General features: G+C 52.8%; 7 protein-coding genes across 7 annotated transcripts; 1 reads left to right on the forward strand and 6 right to left on the reverse strand.

The window, feature by feature from the left end:
- Window positions 1–971: 971 nt before the first annotated feature.
- Window positions 972–3,063, reverse strand: ASPACDRAFT_118030 (uncharacterized protein). Its single transcript, XM_020196128.1, has 3 exons — window positions 2,394–3,063; window positions 1,505–2,326; window positions 972–1,434 (listed from the first exon to the last, which is right to left on the reverse strand). The coding sequence occupies exons 1-3, from the start codon at window positions 2,722–2,724 to the stop codon at window positions 1,241–1,243; spliced, it is 1,347 nt and encodes a 448-aa protein (XP_020056448.1). The 5' UTR covers window positions 2,725–3,063; the 3' UTR covers window positions 972–1,240.
- An 862-nt stretch (window positions 3,064–3,925) lies between these two features.
- On the reverse strand, window positions 3,926–5,588 carry cp6 (putative carboxypeptidase S1; the record flags this gene model as incomplete). Its single annotated transcript, XM_020201137.1, has 5 exons — window positions 3,926–3,990; window positions 4,063–4,329; window positions 4,383–4,896; window positions 4,953–5,283; window positions 5,338–5,588. 5 exons carry the CDS (start codon window positions 5,586–5,588, stop codon window positions 3,926–3,928), a joined length of 1,428 nt encoding a protein of 475 aa, XP_020056449.1.
- A 947-nt stretch (window positions 5,589–6,535) lies between these two features.
- ASPACDRAFT_1855711 (uncharacterized protein) lies at window positions 6,536–8,480 on the reverse strand (the record flags this gene model as incomplete). The annotated part of the gene is made up of 3 exons (XM_020197449.1): window positions 6,536–8,109; window positions 8,163–8,231; window positions 8,289–8,480. 3 exons carry the CDS (start codon window positions 8,478–8,480, stop codon window positions 6,844–6,846), a joined length of 1,527 nt encoding a protein of 508 aa, XP_020056450.1. The 3' UTR covers window positions 6,536–6,843.
- A 421-nt stretch (window positions 8,481–8,901) lies between these two features.
- Window positions 8,902–10,302, reverse strand: ASPACDRAFT_42694 (uncharacterized protein; the record flags this gene model as incomplete). Its single annotated transcript, XM_020201138.1, has 1 exon — window positions 8,902–10,302. One exon carries the CDS (start codon window positions 10,300–10,302, stop codon window positions 8,902–8,904), a length of 1,401 nt encoding a protein of 466 aa, XP_020056451.1.
- A 507-nt stretch (window positions 10,303–10,809) lies between these two features.
- Window positions 10,810–11,760, reverse strand: ASPACDRAFT_59976 (uncharacterized protein; the record flags this gene model as incomplete). Its single annotated transcript, XM_020203509.1, has 5 exons — window positions 10,810–10,877; window positions 10,954–11,151; window positions 11,212–11,361; window positions 11,418–11,543; window positions 11,595–11,760. 5 exons carry the CDS (start codon window positions 11,758–11,760, stop codon window positions 10,810–10,812), a joined length of 708 nt encoding a protein of 235 aa, XP_020056452.1.
- A 1,470-nt stretch (window positions 11,761–13,230) lies between these two features.
- On the reverse strand, window positions 13,231–17,834 carry ASPACDRAFT_118035 (phosphoribosylformylglycinamidine synthase). The gene has a single exon (XM_020196129.1). It carries the CDS (start codon window positions 17,622–17,624, stop codon window positions 13,539–13,541), a length of 4,086 nt encoding a protein of 1,361 aa, XP_020056453.1. The 5' UTR covers window positions 17,625–17,834; the 3' UTR covers window positions 13,231–13,538.
- Window positions 17,835–19,570: 1,736 nt separating this feature from the next.
- ASPACDRAFT_28328 (MFS transporter) lies at window positions 19,571–21,320 on the forward strand (the record flags this gene model as incomplete). Its single annotated transcript, XM_020199555.1, has 4 exons — window positions 19,571–19,940; window positions 20,018–20,621; window positions 20,680–21,011; window positions 21,064–21,320. 4 exons carry the CDS (start codon window positions 19,571–19,573, stop codon window positions 21,318–21,320), a joined length of 1,563 nt encoding a protein of 520 aa, XP_020056454.1.
- Window positions 21,321–21,964: the final 644 nt, after the last annotated feature.

Consider the following 21,964-nt stretch of genomic DNA (forward strand, 5'->3'; position numbering starts at 1 on the left):
CCCCTCACTATTTCCCCCTTTTTTTTTCTCTCTTCTCAATCGCTCCCACCTCCAGATCCACTTTGATTGCGCCCAGACTCCATCCAGCAGGTCGAAAATCAATCTAACCTTGGCAAACTTCTATTAATATGGGTGATTCTATCCCACCCCCAGTCACTCACAAACAATCAGGCAGACAACTCAAGAGCCGAGCCGTCATATCGGTGGTGTTCGTTTACTCCGATCGGGAGGGAAGATTAAGAAGTTACACCCCCTCCCCCCTTTTAGGGCTACTGCCTTTACCTACATTCACTGCACTGCAGTACTCCATGCTCCTCCATAGATACACCTCATTCTCTTCTCTTCAACAAGTGGAGTCGCCCCTTGAAGTTGAAGCGCCACCGTCCCCCAACCTAGGTAAACATGTAAGTCTCTCCAAACCCGGGATGTCGCAAACCCGGACCCGGGATAAACACACCACTCCTGTAAATAGCAGTGATGAGGATATTTACCTCCGGCACATCCTCCCCTGATCCGTTCTCAGCCTCAGCTTGTCTCGGGCGGAATCCGACACTGTCTCAACGCTCGAGCCGGCTGTTACACCCTGCAACACACTGTCGAATCTCCTTCATGCCGCGACATTGACCTAACCCTCGATATGCACCGAGCGGATGATTGTTTTCTTTTTGCCTCATACTTGCGAGGGGTGATTATTTCACTGATCGAGGCGTAGCAAGGAGAATACGCAGCAACGTGTTGTTATGAAGGGCAGAAGGGCATAGGAAAGGGCTTTCTGCCCTCCGCTCGGGCCATCGCGACCGTTGACGGCATCCAGGCCCAACTTGACGGAGAAACGCACGTTCCACTGCGGAAACGCACAGACTGCGCATATTCTCGGTTGTCGTGATACTATGAGACTACACTAGGGTGTAGTTATGGAGTTTGACTTCATCTACTATTTCCAGTTTCACCACGACTACGTTGCACGAGAACGAGTGACGAAGAAGGCAGATTCATTATGCATCTAAATACCCATGCAGCCAAAACAAACTTTTAGTTCCATCTCCGTCGTCTATTTTGTATGCTTGTCGTCATAAAAGTTCCACGCACGTACGTCTAGCTCATCAAGCGTTCGAATCCGCCAGTCGAGCAGGTTTGGCGGTTTTGCTGTCAAAGAGTTTGTAGGTCACCACGGCGAGCGCGAGACAGGTGATGGCTGAAGGCAAAGACAATGTTAGCGGGCTTGTCAGTTCATGCACCATCAGAACAGAAAACGCTCACCAAACACCGTGGTCGAGTAATAATAGCCGACGGTCTCGGACAGCGACCCGGCGATCAAGGGCCCGACCATCGAGCCGGTCCCGAAGGCCATTTCCACAATGGAGAAGGCGCGCGAGCTGCCTCCATGCGGTCCGAAGATGAGCGGGTCTTTCGTCTGTTTCTCCTTCACGACCCCTATTTCTTGGTTAGCACATGCGACGGGAGAGCAATGACAACCCGAGGGGAAGAAGCGGATCGCACTCACAAGTTACCTGCAGACTGCCCGCTCCGCGCACTAACATGGAGAATAGACCGAAACCCAGCATCGTGGTGACGAAGATCGGTTTGCCGTTGGTGTCGGGGCTGGCCCAGGGGAACTTGTCGTCGCCGGGCACTCCCAACAGCCACAGCAGGGGCGCCAGCGTAAACCAGCCCAGCGCCGTCGGATTGCGGAGTCCCTGTCGATCCCGCATCCACCCGGCGGCAGCGGAGAGGAAGAACGAGGGGATCTGCAGACAGAAGAACATCATTCCGGTCGGCAAGCTGCCCCAGTGGAAGACGTCCCGGAGGTGCAGCGGGAGCGTCGCTTCGAAGCCGGAAAAGATCGAGGACATCAACAAGGTATTCGCCAGGCCGGCCAGAACCCGCCCGTCACTCAGCATGATCTGGTAGAAGTGGCGAGGGGAGGAAGCATCGGTGAGCGTGGTGCTGGTGCTGGTCGAAGCCGAGTCCCCTGGAGTCGGTTGAGCCTCGGAGCTATCCGACAGAAGACCCGTGGTTTCATCCTGCGTCGCAGCTGCGACAGGGCTGGATCGATCGGGTTCCAGCATAATCAACCGGGCGACAATGTCCACCGCCAGCACGACCAGCGGAACCGACCAGGCCGCCCAGTATCCAAAGAGTTCCAGCATCGCTCCCGCCACGGTCGGTCCCGAGATAATTCCTGCCGTCACAAAAGTCATCGCGAGCCCCAACGTTTTCCCCAGATTATCCGCATCGATGTGGTCGGTCAGCATGGCGTGTCCCACCACCCAGGCAGCACACCCCGCAATCGCCTGCATCGTGCGCCCAATGAAAAGCGCGGCCACTGTCCAGCAGTTAGCATCGCCGCCTCGTCGCGATGGAAAGAGCTCAAGGATCTAGATCACACTCACCATTGAGAGTCGAAGCGACGAGCCCGGTTCCAACGAAGCAGCCACCCAGGGCCAGAAGTAAGGGAACCTTGCGGTTGGGGGTCTTGTCGGCGAAGTGGGCGATGATCGGGGCAGCCACAATCCCCAGGAAGCCGTGCATGGACAGCAAAGTGGTCATGTAGCACTGGGTCTCGGACGGGTCGATTCCCAACCGCACCTCGATCATGTAGCTCAAGATGGGGACGAGGAAGCCATAAAGAAAGGTTTCAGCAAACAAGGCGACGGTGACGGTGAAGACGATGAAAGAGCGAGAGGAGCGCCAGCGGTAGCCGACGGGGAGTGGTTTTTCCATGGTGGAAACTGGTCGCACAATGAAGCTATTCGGAGGTCCCGCCTACTTTTTCAGGACCAAAACCTGGAAGATCACTCCAGATATGTATCCACGGGTGGACTTCGAAAGAGCGCGGGGGAAAAGTGAGATCCGTAAGCAAGTCAGGCAGTGCAAAAAGATTGACTCATGGTCGGAGCCTGGAGCCGGGGGGGGACATTCTGCAAGTGGGGGCGAAAGTTGTAGAGATTGGCCGAGGCTGAACAGAACGGACTGAATGAACTCCACTCAATGGACTGAACCCTGGATCGAGTCCACTTTACTCGGGGCCACTAGTCCGGTTGTAGTTAGAGTCTCCATCCCGAAGATTTGAAAGATTACTCCGAGTAGAGAGACATGGGCTGATGGACAACAGCTCGATAAGATAAGGTTGTGGTTGTCTACTGTGTGTGTTCTGTTCAGACGCGGAGGTGCTGAACTGTACTGTACCTGGCTGTAGACGGTACTCCGTGGTCACTCCGTATCTGTGAGTCAACCACTTCTCAGCCGCCCCTGACTCATCTTTCATAGTTAGTTGGTTATACTCCGTCAGTTATAGACTTTATTATCAATTCATTAGTCACAGCATAACAACAATCAAACAGCAGTCCGTTGCTTTTTCAGGGCTGGAACGTTGATCCCAGCTCATCTGACCCGGAGCCATGCGCGATGGTCGCGTCGCGCGCCTGCCGCCCGCCACCTTGCTGGAGATTTGTATGCAGTCTCGGTCAAAAGACTGCAATCCAGCATCAGCTCAGTCGCCGATATACTAGCCAGTCGCCGACCGCTGCGCAACATGCATACTTCGATTCCCAACTCAATCACAGTCGCAGCAAGGCTTTTTATGAACTGCATCTACTCCTCTTTCTACCATGGCCCTTGCGTCCCTTGCGCCAATGATTTTCCGTCAACGGCGCAGAAGGCATACCGCAGAACGGGAGTATGAACTTCAAAGCCTTGGAAAACATCGCAGGATATGCCTCCGTCATTTATATTGTGGAGAGTATTTGCTAATAGATCAGTCGGCAAGTATGCACAAGTTTGCCGTCCGACACTGAATCTCTTGACTCCCCGTCTCTGCAAATCGAGTAGATTCAATTCGAGTTCACTTGCGCACGAGGCGCCGCCACCGTGACCATTGCATTGGCCAATAGCATTGGATGCGGCCATTCAACTCACCGCTTCATCAAGTTGAAAACGGAGGCACCTTCTTGATGATTTGGGAGAACACCTGAAGGGCGGTGTCGGGCTCTGTGTGAGAAAATCAAGTTAACAACTCGAAGCTTCCTCGGAATGGCTACCTAGGTAGTAGTGATGACTTACGGTAGTAGGGAACCTCATGGCCAGCCTCATACACGCGGAGGAAGGTAAAGTTTCCGACCGTCTTAAAAGTGCCCTTCTCCGTCCCATTTACCTCGTAGGGCTGGAGAGTCTTGTTCTGGAAGGCCGTCTGGCCTGCAAACTCCACCGCATTTGCCACACCGAACCCGCCAATCCAGTTGCAGATCCAGTCCGCATCACCGGCCCAGAGCAGAACATTGATGCCAGTCTGAACCACGTCGGAGAGGGTCGCGAGGAAAGATCGCGTGCCTAGTGAACCATCATTAGTGCATACTCGAAGAGCCAAGGGTGCCTCTACATACCATCACCCGTGGCAGCAAACTTGTAATACGGAGCATCGGGACATTCGGAGTAATTTTGACGGGCACCAATCGCGCGCTGCACGGCCGCATTGTTCAAGTAATAATAGTAGGTCTCAGGAGGATACGGGTCATTCGAAGGCTCGCGCACATCATAGACATCCCAATCGCCAGTTTCCATGATCGGGTCGTCGATCAGGTCGCCACAGATGTCGCCAGCCTTGATGCACGCGGCGTCTGTCCCCAAAGTCGTGCATGTTTCGATGGCTGGGACGCAGTATTCCTGGTAGTCCTTGTAGTACTTGGCCCCAGCAGAGGCATTAATCAAGGGACGGTAGGGGTTCTGCAAGGCATAGGTGATGTAAGCCTTCTCTTGGATCGTGGAGTCAAACCAGCCATTATTGATGCCGAGAGACCCGATGTTGATAGTCTCACCAGTAACAGCGCCCGTCTTGATCCCGGCATTCTGTTGTTGAATGTAGTGAGCAAATTCAGGGCCGTAGTGACCACCGTATGACTGCATGGTTATCAGCTTTCTCAATGAACTCGAAGCCACTTAGCTTGTCAACCTACCTCGGTGAACAAATTGAACTCGCGGCTCTCATATTCAGGGAAATGGGCGAAAAATGCTTGCAGCAACTTCCAGACAAATGGTGCAGCCGTGACTGTGCTATTCACAGCATCGTTACCGTACGAGAATCCCACCCCGATAGGCTGATCAATGTAGATCATATTTGAGTAGGTGTTCCAACTGTAAGGGTTCAAGGACGGCGTTGTCTCGTTATTGACAAATCGACACGGTCCATGCTCTTGGAACAACCCGATCATAGACGAGCAACCAGGCCCACCGTTGAACCAAGCCGTCAAAGGCGCCGTTTGGGGGTTGTGGCGGGCTTCGAAGAACCTAAGGCGATCCCGTTAGCTTAGCGGGAAGCCGGACGAAGATCGCATCTCCTACCAAAAGAACATGTTCATGTCCTCTCCTACCGAGAGGTAGCCTGAGTACTGATTGACCCCGGGTGTGGTCTCACAGATTCCGGAGTTCTTCACTATCTCCAAGTTTGCTCCGGTAGCTGCATGATGGTAGACAGTGTACTCAATTCCCCTCTTGACGACCTTGGACACCGTGTCTCGCTGTACATGGGGGACGGCCAGCACTACGCCCACCAACAAGGTGGACAGTAGCCAAGAAGTGGCAAGCAGCTTCATCGCAGCAAGCTGAGCAAAAGGACAATTGCAAACTTGTGATGGGAGTTTCTTGTGCGACAGCCTGGGCGACCGTAAATAAATAATCCCGAAGGCGGGCGGGGAAGACCAAATGTCGCAAGACGTGTTGCTTCAACGAAGCTTGGCACCATCCATGATAATGTATTTCGTGCAGCTGGTGTTGAGCCATGGGACGTACACTGCCAGGATCAAGCTCGAATGAGCGACGATCAGCCCGTCTGCGGCAATGCCTCGAAACACTTAGATGAAGGTTACATCCGCTGTGTTTCCGCGGGAGACAAGTATTGACCACAGTAATCAACCCAACCACCGTCCAGAACCTACCAGATGCATTGCTGTGTGACTTGTATTGTGTTGATCCACGCTCGTTGGTCGACGGAGAGGAGAAGCGAAGTGGTTATCATGTCACTCTCTGCATGAGTTCAATAACCCCTGCCGATCCCCTCTCGGCGCCCCGTCGGAATCCGATCAATCACTAGATAGTTTTTGCCATCATTGGTGGCACTTCTGCTATCGTCATCGGCTTTTCGTAGCATCTGGACTCTGTGCAAGATTCTGGCTCGGCTATTAGCTACTCAGCACCCATAACGCTATGGCGAGCGACGGGGATAGCGTGTCGCAACCTGCCTTTCTGCTGAAGATATAGCCCCGAAGAAACGCGAAGCTAGTGGAGGCCATGATCAAAATCTCTCAACAAGAGGGGTAATAGTCATTTTCACGTTTGTGTAGTACACGGGCTTAGAAGTACGTGATGATGATGATGATGAAGAAGAAGAAGAAGAAGAAGAAGAAGAAGAAGAAGAAGAAGAAAGAAGGAGTGGGCATGATATCCAAGGTTGTAAGTCTCGGAATACTGATTGTGATGTGCCCGGCGCCCGCGATGGTGCTCGACTGCCTGGTTGGTATTGGTAAACAAACGCAACAAACGACACACTGTCCGCTGACAGCAACCCCGGTCTTCCCTGAATTGCCACTCTCCTCCTCTACGTACAACCTTGAACTTGATCTTGTTTCTACTCTTTGCTATAGTATGTGGGGAACTGGCTGTCCAGCCTGCTCGTGCTTGGAGTCCAATAAGAAATATGCACTGATGCCTTTGCATTCAACCCGGCTCAGTTGCTCTATGGCAAGCCTCCAGCCGCAGCTACAGCATTGTTCCTAACTTGGTCTACAGGCGACACTCACTCAAAGGCACCTGTCGGTCGGCTCGACTCTTTCGTCAGAATTTGTTGAGGAGTCATAGACGATAGCGAAACCCGACCGTATTCCAGTCTGTCACGTCCTCATAGTCCGCTGGGTTCAGTTCCACAGATTGTACGACCACCGAAACGTCCGTCCCATCGCGCTGCTCGCCGGCTACCTTCCCTCCCACTGCACCAGCTAAACTCGCACTGCCTTGTATGCCCTCGTCCCGGTCCCGCTTCGAATTCAGCCACTGCAGATAGAAGCGCAACGAGATGGCTAGCCCGACAGCAATGATATAACAGATCAAAATCGCGCGGAAGGATGTTGGGTACGTTGGTGCCTCACTGGTCCTGAACAGCTGCGGCCCGGCAATGTTACCTGCGCAGTATGCGACAAACATCATAGCTGTCATCGTCATCTTCTTGGTGACACCCCGATAATTGCTCTGCAACAGGGACATCACCAGTGGCAGTGCCCCAGGACCCGTCGAAAGAAGAAAGTACCCGAATAGTTGCGCTCCCAAGGGAACATGGTGTGCGCGAGCGTAGATGATCGCGCTTCCAATAATAGGAAAGATGATCACGCATACGATCAGAATACAGTTCAGCTTATTGGAACGACTTGCCAGCCATCCAGTCACGGCGATCGTTCCCGCGCTGATCACACTGGCTGGGATATTGATCAGCGTGGATTGCAGAGACGTGAAACCAAATGATTTGATCACCAGATTCCCGAAATTCTGAGTACCTCCATTCGGAATTTGAGTTAAGAGAGCAATAGCAAACAGGTGCCAGGTCTTCGGGTCTCGAATGCACTCCACTACCTGCTCCCATTTCCAGGTGGTATGCTCTGTGCGACCTGTACCAGCAATGACGGCACGATTGCTCATGAACTCTCGTTCCTGGGGTGTCAGAAACCGGGCGCTGGAGATACTATCCGGCAAGAAAGCCAGCAGGACGAATCCCCAGAGAAAGGTTGCAACACCCAAGATAATGAACATCCACATCCACGGTCGGAGTGGATGCTCAATGTGCCCGATGCCGTAGGCAAGCAGGCTCGCAATCAGGCCTCCGACCGAATTCCCCGAAAACCAGATCCCCGTTCGGAAGGGGATCTCATCCCGGGTGTACCAGGTCGAGGTGATGAACATGAACGCGGGTGTGATAGTGGCCTCTGCGACCCCAAGCAGGAACCGGACAGCCAGAAGGCCGCCATAATTCACACAGACGGCAGTCAGCGCAACCACTGCTCCCCAAAAGAGTGTGTTCAATCCCAGGTATTTGGCCACCCGCACTCGGGGAATCAGCATGTTCGTGGGCTTAGAAAATCAGCCATTGTCATTATTTCCAGAGGTTATTACATCGCTCGTACCCATTCCCAAAAGAAATACCCGAAATAGAAGATACTCGAGACCCAGCTATATTGTTGTCCGACCAAATGCTGTGATGGATTTTGTCAGCAACTCTGAAAGCTTGCAAGGGGCTGAGTTCGCCACACCGTGTCCTCCGTTAAACCAAACACCGAAGCACTAGAGAGGATGGCTTTGTCCATATAGTTGAGCAGATAGGTGACAAAAAGCAGGGGAATCAGTCGCCTATCCACCTTGCGCAACACGCGCGATGCAAGGGCACTTGTGTCCCCAGCATAGCGACTCTCAGAAGGACCAGCCGTACTCGAAGGCTCTGCCATGATCATGAAGTCTGATGTACAGAGCCTCCCACAGAACAAGGAGTCAAGAGATTCGGGGAAAGACAGAATATGCTGCCTCTCGGCTTTTTATCAACTTGTCCGACCTCGAGTGATTCGACGAATCACCCCCATCCCTTGCACTGACCGGGCGATAAGATAAGCACTCGGGAAGAAAGCGGGAAAAGCGGGAAAAGCGGGGAAATTTGCCAGCTTATCGCAACCTAATTCAAGCACCTGGCCTGACTTGGACGATATCTACGATATGAACACACACGAAGGGCGGCAGAATCATGACTCGATGCGGAACTAGCTATCAATGGGTCTCGCAATCTGCGGTTGTCTAGCTATCCATTCCTGTGAGCGTGTCTTCAGGTCCGCTTCTCCCTGCCTTGACGGCCCCTCGGAGGCCAAGACTCTAATTCTAAGCTCCGATGATCGCAGGGAGCAAGCGATCAACAGACCTCCAAATAGCAGACGAGTCCGGATGCTCCCAAGCGGCTCCAATCCAATAAGTGTTGCGATGCCCTTGCAAATCGTTCACATCCTGATAGAACCCTGCTTTTATCGCCTCTCGATTGACATACATGTCGTATGGACTAAGGGTTGCAAAGGCAAGAAATGTTGGCTCTGCTGCATTGAGACCCTGGAGTCGGAGGATATCGTCGACAATTGCATCTCGAACTTCCTGCTCGCTCATCTCTTCTGCACTCCCATATGTCACCAGGTGGACACTTGGAACCTCTGAAGACAGGATGGAGTATGTGCATGGGTACGCGGGAAGCCTATATGGCGTATCGAGACCGCGGTTCAAAACTCGGGTACCATCCGGAAGACCGCTGTCCCTGATCAGAGCCGTGTAGACGTACCCGTACTGGAATTGACGGATGAAGAAAGATTCGAGACTGTCCAGGTCGAGCCCATCCATCTCGTCAGTCTTCGGGGGCAGAGCCATGATAGTCGCATCTGCTTCAATTACGACTCTCTCGCCATTGTCCGCCTCGACTGTCAGTTGGTGAAGCTTATCATCTGACCGCCGAGCATGCACAACGGTGCTGTTAAGCAGTAGATCCTCCGCCAGCTCTTGTTGCGCCGCGTAGTAGACTTCCGATATGTTGCGACGCGTGGGAACAAGGTAGCCGTTTTGCATACCTTTCAGCCGGTTCAGTGAAACAATCTTCAATGGGTAGACCGTTGCATAGTCGAGCAAATAGTGCATCCCTTCGCTCAGCATGGCCACTATCTCCAATGCCGGCCCCAGATCGTGCTCCTTGACAAAGTCATGGAAGGGCTCGAGAAGGGGCTCCGGCACCTGTTCGGAGAGATTCCATCCTTGAGACAGATACGAATATCGCTGTAGCTCTGTGGTGTAGCGCTCAATGGCCGCCTTGGTATTGCCTGGATATGGCGGAACCGACGCCCCCGTGCGGAAGTCGAATCTCAGGGTCTCAAGGTCTTTAGTTGATGTGTCGATTTCCATCGGGATATCGAAATGTTTGAAGAACTTCCTAGTTTCGGGGGAATCATCGTATGCTCTCACGCCATAGTCGATCGGGGTGCGCGTGACTGGGTCGAAGTACGTTCGCGCCTGGCCACCCAGATGGCCTGTCTTTTCCACGATCACAACATCCTGACCCAGCTCCCGGAGGCGAATAGCAGCATAGGTCCCCGCTGCACCACCGCCAATGATGCAAAAACCACGTCTGATTACCGTCTCGTTGCTCGACTGCAGAGATTCATCGGCATTGGCGAGCCTACCAAGCCAAGTGGGTACCAGCAGCAGTGCCAGAAGAACAATCCATGGTGTTGCGAGCTTGAAGATCATCTTGACGTATTATCGTTTGTTGCAGCTGCTTTAGGATTCCCTGGCTTTTCATTTTCATCATCTCGAGGTTATATATGTTCTAAAAGGCTGATTAAATTCCCGAAGTGCCACCATCACATGAATATCACTCAGCACCCAACGGATTACATGACTGTCACACGAGTGCACCTGGGAAAACGAACACAATGAAGAAGTGCAATCACTTCACGCCCTCCGCTGCTTCCTGGAATGTGAAACATATCGTCATCGGGATTGAGCCGCTGCCGAACGGCTTCGATTTTCGAGAGGTACAATCGGCTGCAGAGCATGCTAACATCATTCTACGTGTACATTGTGGTGAAACCTCTCAGTCAGATAGACCAAAGCATTCAACAAATCAGCTTCTTTCGTCTATTTATACATGCGCCACGCTCTCGATTCGTCCACCAATCAAGCTCTCTTTGAATCTCGAATTTAGCCGTTGCACAACGCACTGATGTTACAGTAGAACTCAAAAACAGACTCGAGTTACGCACACTTGCCGTTCTGGCAAGTGAGATCATCCGAGCAATCATTCTCCGTGGAGCAGGTGGCACCTATATTTCATCACAATATTTAGTGTCACATACGGGGCGCCACTCAATTAATCAACAACAGACACAGCCGACTTACCGGCGCAGTGACCCGACCAAGAGCACGAAGAGGACGACGGGCCGGAGCTTGCCGTCGAGGTCGGTTTGGACTCAGAGCTGGAGCTAGAGCTGGATCCAGAGCCGCTCCCGGATCCCGAAGAAGAGCAGTAGGTCGACGCCACAGCACCACTGTAGGTGTTGGAGGTGTAGCACTTGCCATTGGCAAAAAGCGCGGTAGCTAGCAGAACCAGAATCAGCGGGTTCAACGCTCGATAGCGACGAAAGGGATCCGACTTACAGTCGACGGTGTACGAGCTCGCCGGGCTGAGGACGATCGACTGGGAGTCGGGAGTCAAGCTGTTCTCGCAGTCGATTTGAGTGTCGCCTCCGTCGGAGTTGGAGCCAGTCCAGATGTCGATGTGCAGCTTGCCGGACTTGTAGTCCGTGGCTGTGGCGAGTTAGTACTTGCGTTCTTGATGTTGATGCTGGTGGAAAGTAACGTACTACACTGGGCGCATTCGTCCTCGTACCGAAGGTACTTCTTCAGGTAGGGGAGATAGATGATCTCACACTGCTCGAATTCGCCGGACGCGGAAGCGAAGGTCAATGGGTCGCTGTAAGTACCGGTACCTACATACTGTCAATTCGCCTGTCGTCGTCAACGTAGAAGGCTGCACTTACCGCCAGCAGTGTAGCCACGGCCACAGTCATAGGCGATGTCTGCACTGGGAGGATCGTTGTCGGGATATCCATAGAAGGTGACCGTCACGTCTGATTCGGTCGAACAAGCGGCGGCGGCGGAGACGAGGCCTGCGAGGGCCATTCCCTTGAAGAGTTTAGAAGCCATGATTAAAAGGTCAAAAGGTTGTTGAATGACGTTGAGAGAGGCAAAGTATGCCCAATGCTGCTGGTATTGTCTATGCTAAGGAAAGGTCTTCTTTCAGCTGCGCAACACCCATCTTTATACACTTCACTTGCCCCATTGCGTCAATGTGTGCATACCAATGCCCCTCCCTACCTAGTCCACATGGCCAGGAGGATGCATATTGGGGGCAACCGGCGGTTTCAGCATACGACAGTCAGCTAATCTGCAGCAACCTCAAATCCTTCAAGCATGCGATCCATCGCCGATCCCCCATTGCAAGGTAACCCGCGGTGGTAATGGGGCCGTAGATGTCTCGCTTAATTTCAGTTTCCGCCAATGACTTCACCCACATCTTCACTTCAATGACCAGTCGCAAGCCCAACACCGAAGTTCACTTATCCTGCCCATAATCTTCAGAAGCAATCCAACTTTAGTATTCAATCCAAAGTACGCGGAAGAACCATCATGCCATCCCGAAACAAGAGCCCGTATAGGGCGCATGGGGTCCGAAAACCCCAGTTTCCGGATTGGGCAATCCGGCCCCAATCCGTCTCCACCAGCTATTGTTAGACCCCCTTCTAGAAACGTACCGTAGTCTGCAAGATCGGACCCTGAAGGATCGTGGCGAGCCGGAGATTTCGAACCCAGCCAATCCAGACAACTGCTGACGGGTCTGGCATGTTGGCTTTGAATTTTTCCACCGGGGTGCCTTGAATTGCGATTCGGTCGTGGGCTGCAAGGCACGTCCGGCAAAAGAAGCAATATTGCCGATGATTGCAATCAATGTGTTCGACTCAAGGGGGAACTTATATCCTTAGGCAAGGCAATGCAATTGATGATAGAATCTGCAATGATATTCACAAAAAATCCCAGCTCATCTTGGCAAGAAAAAGGATGGAATAGCACACACCACATCCAGCATTCTCGGTCATTCAACCATCATAGCCCAGAGGCCCAAGCAGCATTGAAAGCTTATCCCCGACCCCGATTAGGAAAATGGGTTGACATGGAATCCTGCAGACCGAGACAACGAACCAGTGCGACCGGTGCGAGGCGAAGGATCTTCTGCTGGTGCGGGCTAAGCCGCTGATCAGCATACATTACGCTCATATGAGTACCTATATGGATAAGCTTTGGCCGTGGCAGGCAGGATCGTGCCATGTTTGAGGTTGGTTGCTGCGTTCTCCGTCTCCGGTTCAAGCTTGCTCGGACTAGATCCTATGTTCGGGGCACGTTTCTGTACCTGCAGGATTGAGGAAGGGAGCCGGGACGGTGTACCGGTCTGGAAGAGTCCTATAGTTTCCTTATCTCGGAAATTGTGGCGGTCGGTTGCTGAGACCGCCCCTCGCTTAGAGGTTGGGTTCGGATTCCCTGGGGCTGTCGATACGTCCCCTATCTGCTCTGTAGCAGATGTAGAGAATAGAGATGAAATGAACGATTACAGCCTGAATTATACCAGTTAAAGAATAAAGATGAAGGATTTGATTGAAGGTTATTCACATTCTGTGTTCGTGCCGTGCACTAAACCTAGGCCAACCAACCAGGTGAAACTAATTGAACACTCATATTTTTCTCGCACATGTCATCATAAAGCATCATTTCCAGCGAACTGGGAAACGAAGAAAAGGGGTTGTTGTTGTATATATATCATTAAGAATACTCAAGACATGCGCCGTGACCTTGTATTTGATTTTCTCTCATCTTCCAAAGCTGTACATCCCATTGCAACCAGGCGCGGTAAAAGGATCGAGACAAAACGTCTAACCAACCCATCTTCTGGCGCTGAGGAAGACACGACCCCATGGGCCAATGTCACCCCACTCTTCGGCGTTGGGAGGCAGGTAGCTGGCGATGCCGCCCAGGACGGTACGCTCGGGGTGAGGCATGATGGCCAGCACACGACCGTCAGCGTTGCGGACACCGGCAATACCCTCAGGACTGCCGTTGGGGTTGGCGGGGTACTTCATGGTGGGCTTGAGGGTAGCGTTGTCCACGTAGCGGACGGGAGCCAGACCCTCGGCAACGAAAGACTGAGCGGTAGTGCCGGAAGCAGGGGCAAACGAAGCGCGACCTTCTCCGTGAGCGACGGCGATAGGGAAGGAAGATCCATCCATGCCGTGGAGGAAGACGCTGGGACGAGACGGATCGGGATCGGAGATGCGGACCAAGGCGACACGTCCCTCATACTGCTCGCTGGCGTTGCGCTCGAAGCTGGGCCAGTTCTCGGCGCCGGGAATCAACTCCTTAAGACGGGAGAGGAACTGGCAACCGTTGCAGACACCCAGGGCAAAAGTGTCGGGCCGCTGGAAGAAGGACTGGAACTCGTTGCGAGTGTTGTCGTGCAGAAGGACAGACTTGGCCCAACCCTGGCCGGCACCGAGAACGTCACCGTAGGAGAAACCACCACAAGCGGCGAGACCGACGAAGCTGGACAGGGAGACACGGCCAGAGATGACATCCGTCATGTGGACGTCAACGGCAGAGAAACCGGCCATGTTGAAGGCGAAAGCCATCTCAGCCTGACTGTTGACACCTTGCTCACGCAGAATAGCAACACGAGGCTTGTTGCTGAAGGGCGACATCTGGGTTAGGCTGGTCAAGAGAGGCATGGCCTTATCCTTAGGGTCGAAAGTCGCGTTCCAGGACAAACCAGGATCGGCATCATCAAGAATGCTAGCATACTCTTGATCAGCGCAGGCAGCATTGTCGCGCATCTTCTGCATGTGGTAGGACGTGGCAGCCCAGGTCTGCTGGAGGTTGGCACGGCTGTTGCGGTGAACCAAGGTGTGCTTGTGGTAAATGGTGAGGTTCTGCTTGGACTTCTCAGAAACACGACCAATCTTGTGAATCAAGCCAGCAGGAGGCCCGCAGGTGGCGAAGCAAGAGCGGAACTGGATCTCATGCTCCTTGCGGACTTGGAAGACAGCACCCAATTCCTCATTGAACAGGGTCTCCACAACATCCTTGGTGTTGGAGCTAGCGCAGATGTTGTCAATCATGATCTCAACACCGCAGCGACCGGCGAACATCATCTCAGCCAAAGTAGTGAAGAGACCACCATCGGACCGGTCGTGGTAAGCGAGAACAATGCCTGCCTCCTGCAACTGCTGAGCGGCATCGAAGAAATCTCTGAAGATCTCGATGTCGCGGATGTCGGGGCATTCGTCGCCAACCTGGTTGAAGACCTGAGCAAGAGCGGAACCACCCAGAGCCTTGCGACCGAAAGACAGGTCGACGAACATCAGAACGGTCTCGCCGACGTCCTCGAGACGACGCAGGGCGGGAGTCCAGGTCTTGCGGTAGTTGGCAACAGGCGCGAAAGCAGAGATGACAAGAGACATAGGAGCGGTGACTTCCTTGGCCTCCTGGGAAGTCTCATCCTTCCACTTCATCTTCATAGACATGGAGTCCTTTCCGACGGGAATGCTGATGCCAAGCTTGGGGCAAAGCTCCATACCAATAGCCTCCACGGCCTCGTAGATGGCAGCACCCTCACCAGGATGGCTGCTGGCGGACATCCAGTTAGCAGAAAGCTTGACGCGGCTCAACCGATCAACAAGATCAGCAGCAACAATGTTCATGAGAGACTCGGCCACCGCCATGCGGGCCGAAGCAGCGGGCGAGATGAGGGCAAGTGTAGGCTTCTCACCCATGGCCATGGCCTCACCAGACTTCACGCCCTGAACCAGCGCGGTCGCAGTGACAGCAACGTCGGCCACAGGAGTCTGCCACTTGCCAACCATCTGGTCACGAGCAGTAAGACCACCGACAGTCCGGTCACCGATGGTAATGAGGAAAGACTTAGATCCGACGGCCGGAAGGGAGAGAACTCTCTTAGCGGCCTCTCCAAGGAGCTCAAGAGGGTTAGATGCAAGGGACGGGAGGTATGTGGAGAGACTAGCATCGACTGCGGGCAGCGTCAATTTGCGGGAGTCGACCACCCGGGTCATCTTAGGAGGCTTGCCGAAAAGAACAGACAACGGGAGATCGATGGGCTTAGGGTACTCGGTCGACTCGCGGTCCAAGAGAATGAGCCTCTTCTCCTCCTCCGAGGTACCTCCGCCACGGCCGACAACAGAGAAACCGCAACGTTCACGGTTGGCAATTGCGGTGAACTTGTTCATGCTCTCCTCACCAACAGCCATAACGTATCTCTCCTGAGCTTCGCAGCACCAGATCTGCATGGGGCTCATGCTCTTGTCGGCACTGTCAATCTCACGAAGCTCAAAAGTAGCACCCAGACCAGAGTCATGAATGAGCTCAGGAAGGGCGTTGGAAAGTCCACCAGCTCCGACGTCGTGGATAAACTTGATAGGGTTGGCATCGCCCATCGAAGTACAGGCGTTGATAACCTCCTGGGCTCTCCGCTGGACTTCCGCATTGCCACGCTGGACACTGGCGAAATCGAGATCCGCCGAACCTTCACCCGAAGTGATACTGGATGCAGCGCCTCCACCCAGGCCAATGAGCATAGCAGGTCCACCCAGGACAACAAGGTAGGCGCCAGGCTTGACAGCTTCGGGCTTCTTGATGGCGTGCTGGGGTCTGACAGTTCCGACACCACCAGCAATCATGATGGGTTTGTGGTAACCACGAACCTCAGTTTGACCATTGCCAACATCGATTTCGGTCAGAAGAGTACGGAAGTATCCTGAAATGCAGGGGCGTCCGAACTCGTTGTTGAAAGCTGCACTTCCGATGGGAGCCTCGAGCATAATGTCCAGAGGGCTAGCGATGTGGTTGGGCTTGCCAACATCCAACTCCCAGGGCTGCTTCAAGCCAGGAATGTTGAGATCAGAGACACAGTAGCCGGCAAGACCAGCCTTAGGCTTGGAACCCCGACCCACGGCGCCCTCATCACGAATTTCTCCACCAGATCCGGTCGCGGCACCCGGGTAAGGAGAAACGGCAGTAGGGTGGTTGTGGGTTTCGACCTTGGCCAGGAAGTGCACCTGTTCCTTGGTGTGGCCCCATTCCCCGGTAGTCGTGTTGGGGGCCCAGAAAGCGGAGTGATCTCCCTCGAGAACGGCGGCGTTGTCGCTATAAGCACTCACGGTGTATTCGGGGTTCTTCTTGTGGGTGTTGCGGATCATGGAGAAGAGACTGTTGGGCATCTGCTTTCCATCAATGACCCAGGAGGCGTTGAATTGCTTGTGACGGCAGTGCTCGGAGTTGACCTGCGCAAACATGAACAGCTCAACGTCAGTAGGATCACGAGCGAGAGGACCATTAGGTCCGTAGGCTTCGGCCAAGTAATCGATTTCCGACTCTTCCAATGCCAATCCGAGTCTCTTGTTCGCCTCCTGGAGGACCTCCTTGGGGGACTTATCGCTGCCGTGAAGAGGGATCGTCTCGAGGGGTTGGGGGCTGTGTTCGGAGAACATCAGGTGAAGATCCGGTTCGTTCTCGCTCATGATTTGGGTCATGCGGTCATGGAGGACATCCTGGAAGCCATCCTTGTATTCGCTGCTTCCGCTGTGCAGGCAGGAGACCTTCATACCACGCTCAATGCGCTTCACGTACTGGCGCAAGCCGCAGACGTGAGAGATACCAGTAGCCTGGGAGCTCCAAGGAGAGATCGTACCCGTGCGAGGGAAGACGTGGAAAACGTCGAAGGAGCCATCTTCAGCGGTGAAGGTGGGGGGGATATCGGTGATATCACCATAGCGGAGGAGCTGCTCCAATACCGCCCGCTGGGACTCGTCCAAGGGCTGGGAAAGATGGACATAGTGAATCCATTGCGCACGGACATCGCTAGCTCCAATGCTGGCAGCAACTGCGCGTCCACGAGAGTGGGAGAAGGCGACAGAGCCAGGAATGGCCAAGTAGGTCGAGTTGGAGGCCATTCTGAGGTGTTGCAGAGTGAGTCACTCGGTCGGGAGGCGGGAGGGAGGATAGAGGGGGGACGGGTGGCGGAAAGGAGAGGAAAGGATATAGTCGAGTAGACTGGGATTAGAAGAGAACTAAAGAAGTCCTCTATGAAAGAGGTGTCACAGACACACCTCTAATGAGTGAGTTCAACAGACTGGAGGAAGCGTTTGAGCTGCTTGTCTCGTTAAGATCAAAAATTAATCTTTCTGCTCCGTTGACGGAGGGTGGGAAAAACCACCCCGCGCTAGTCTCCTTCCGGCTTATCGTCGCTTCTTATCAGTCACGTGCGGCGCACTTTTCCCCGGAAAACGGCGGCAAAGTGTCGCTGCCTGAGGCAGCTAAGCAGAGTCTCTGGCCTTGTGTGCAGCGCAGCACCTTGCCTCTTTAGCTCCCTCGTATTCAACCGCGATAAAAAGTTGCATACTCGGTATGTACGAAGTTGAGTTGATACTGCTGGTTTTTGGTTTTCCTATGTAGTCACACACTCACAAGAGCTGCAGGAGCTCTCAGATGCCTATCGCTTGACCTAAAACCGAAACCCTGTACTCAGGGTATATGTCAAGCAGTCATCATCGCTTCTGCGAAGGGTCTTCTCGAGGCTATAATATTTTGGTTTCTGCCCGGCATAGTGAGCCTTATTTTCTGTCGTTGTGTTTCGATGATGTCTTTCGCGAGAGTTGCTGCCACAATCTGGGGCAAAGAGCTAGGACCACCTATACACCATTCAATCTGTGATCTTTCCCTGCCAGTCCCCACTGCAGCTGAAAAATGTAGCATAATGGAATGGGACATCCTGGGGATTTATTGGGTCCGGGGGAGGTTTTTCAATTTTCATTACATCTCCATTCCGAGCCTGAGCTCTGGGTTCCTTGCCGTTTCGGGCAACATGCTCCGCGTGCCGCCCTGCCGTCAACTGCGAGTTTCGACCGGCGCTTTGGCAGCCACTTCCAATCCTCAACTCCTTGGCACGGTATGAGCTCAGCCAGTTCGAGGCCGCATAGTGGTTTCTACACTTATCCCGACCGTCTGCATCTACGGGATTGTTCAAGATCCAGGATCAGGCAATCCGGAGTCATATTTCCACCTGGAGAAGGTATACGTGGCTGACTAGGCCATTCCGTCACCTGTCCTCGTAGGCTAGTCGCCAATTCTGCCCTGCATCTCTGGTAGTTTTCCAGACTCTCGTCATCCGGATCTCAGACGAAAGGCCTACTTCTCGGTATACTTCAACTCCACGCTAGAAACCGAGTACTGCGGCGTCCCTTTACCTTTATTTCTTCAGGCTTACGGTCGCGATTCGAGGTATGTATTTTGTGTGTGTGTGTGTGTGTGTGTGTGTGTGCACGCACGCACGTGCACAACACATCATACCTCACTTAGCTACCCCTGCGCAGACGTACTTCTGTCAGAGATAATCAAAGAATCCTTTACCATGGCATGACTTGTATATAGCATCTTTTGCAGAAGTCTAGAACTCCCTTAAATTGAATTATCATCCCAAGTCGGATCAGGGAGATAATCAGATCGGGGTCTCGAGCCATATTGCCGTAAGTGGCTAGTTTTGCCTACCGAGTCGGGAAATATGGCCCCTGCGGCTGTGGACCCGAGCTGGCTGGTTGCCTTTTCGGGCACATAGGTCATTTTGACTTTGCCATCTAATCTATTGTTTGTAGGTTCTCGCGGCATCTCGACCGAATCATCAGAACTTTTCATTGCTCATGTGGTAATGTCTATAGCGTTGTTGCCATGGCTCAATTCTATAAATGCAGGCATCTAGTCTGCTCATCGACACCATGTTCTTCATCGCTTCAACCTCATATACTGTGGTATCCGTCTCTGAATAGTGTCCCTTCACACTCAAAAAATGGAGCCTCTAGAACGAGTCAAGACCCATAATGACTATCCCCGCCGAACCCACTCGATGGTATCAGCCCCGAGCTCGGATCCCTTGGACCTACCATATCGAGAGGTGAACGATGGTGCCAACATGGAAGAATATACTACGGAAACAACAACCGGGGAGATAATCAAACCAGTGCGGTCTGCCCTGAAAGGAAAGGATGAAGACTGGAGGCTGGTCACCTTCAGCATCGATGATCCGGAGAACCCCAAGAGCTGGTCCAAAGCATACAAGTGGTACTGTACCATGGTTGTTTCGTTCACTTGCTTCGTGGTCGCTTTCTCAAGCAGTGTTATCACCGCCGATATAGAAGGACCCTCGGAAACATTTGGCGTTTCCAGAGAGGTTAGTCTAGTCGTGGTGACGGTCTTCGTTATTGGATTTGGAGTCGGTAAGTCGCATCCTCACTGGAACTATTTACATACTACCATATCACTGAGCTCAGAGTGACTGACTGGTTGTCTGTAGGTCCAATGGTGTTCGCCCCTCTGTCGGAGATTGTAGGCCGCAGACTCGTCTATGCATCCACCTTGCTCTTGGCCGTCATCTTCGTCATTCCATGTGCTGTTGCTCCCAATATCGCGACGCTTATCGTTTGCAGAGCGATTGATGGCATTGCATTCAGCGCGCCGATGACACTGGTAGGCGGTACACTGGCCGATCTCTGGAAAAACGAAGAACGAGGCGTCCCTATGGCAGCCTTTTCAGCCAGTCCTTTCCTTGGTCCTGCCATCGGTCCTCTTGCTGGTGGCTATCTTGCCGATGCAACAAACTGGAAATGGCTCTACTGGTTGCAGCTGATCCTTGCCTTTGTGGCTTGGGTGCTGATCACGTTCACAGTCCCTGAGACTTATGCGCCCACCCTTCTGAAGCGAAGGGCGAAGAAGCTCAGAAAGGAAAAGGATGACCCCAAATACGTCACTGAGATGGAGCTTGATGCTAGACCGCTGGCGGAGAGATTGCGAATGACTCTCTTCCGTCCCTTCCAACTTCTGTGTCTGGAGCCTATTGTTTTGTTCATCGCTCTTTACATGTCAGTCCTGTATGGCCTGCTCTACATGTTCTTCATTGCGTGAGTATATGTCCCCTAGATTGATACAGAGCGAATCTTCTAACTCTCTTCCCCGCAGCTACCCGGTTGTTTATCAAGGTGGCAAAGGTTGGAGCGCCGGATCGACGGGTTTGATGTTCATCCCTCTCGCTATCGGTGTTCTCATGAGCGCTGCATGTGCACCATTCGTGAACAAGCACTACTTGTCACTGTACAAGAAGTATAACGGAAAGCCCCCGGCCGAAGCTCGTCTGATCCCGATGATGTTCTCCTGCTGGCTTATTCCGATCGGACTCTTCATCTTCGCCTGGACCTCCTATCCCAGACTTCATTGGATCGGTCCTGCAATTGGAGGCTGGCCAGTCGGTTTTGGTTTCATCTTCTTGTATAATTCGGCCAATAACTATCTCGGTAAGTCACACCAAGCACTTCCAGTCTAGATCGATTGCTCATTCAATCATAGTGGATACATATCAGCACCAGGCCGCCTCCGCCCTTGCCGCCAAGACATTCCTTCGCTCCATCTGGGGTGCATCCACTGTTCTATTCACCGAGCAAATGTACGCCCGACTCGGATATCAGTGGGCAAGCTCTCTGCTTGCTTTCATCGCCCTCGCCTGCTGTGCGATTCCGTATGTCTTCTATTTCAAGGGAGCGTCCATTCGTCGTTTCTCCAAGTTCGCTTTCAGCGACGACGAAGAACAGGGAGAGAAACATTAGAGGGCGATTTTTATCGACCGCTTGCTGGATAGCGCACTGCGCTATTAGGTTTGCATGCTTGGCATGTTGCACGATGGACTGTACACTAATTAGATGTTTGATGACGCGTTGCGAGTTATGATTTATGTTGATACCAAGCACACTAGAAAATCTGTTAATAGATATTAATGCAATATATAGCTTTAGTGGATACCTCCTCATCCTACAAATAAGCTTAGACATAACCGTATATTATTTGGGTCGTGGTCTTAGTCCGTTTATGCGGCGTATGTCCAAGGCATGTCTGGTCATTCAGGAGGGCGCAAGCCATCACCCAATTCTCGACTTGTTCTTACCGAGATTAATGTTCTATACCCGAGATTTGACAACATGCTTTTCCCGCATTTAGATGTTTCCTCCGACATCCGACCTCCGACATCCCCAGTTTTCCTCGGCGTTTGAGGATAACCGCAGTGGTGACGAGGCCTCTCCACTCGGTCTCGATTGTCCATACCTCGCCCTATGGTTGCGTAGACCTCCACAATATTTATCACTGCCTTTGCTTCAAATGTACAATAACATTATATGTTCGCCCCTATATTCAGTCATCTTCTCTCCCTCATTCCAGACAGCCACTTCAAATCCCTTCGCCTACACCAACAAAT

Source organism: Aspergillus aculeatus, assembly GCF_001890905.1.
Source record: "Aspergillus aculeatus ATCC 16872 unplaced genomic scaffold ASPACscaffold_7, whole genome shotgun sequence".
NCBI lineage: Eukaryota > Fungi > Ascomycota > Eurotiomycetes > Eurotiales > Aspergillaceae > Aspergillus > Aspergillus aculeatus.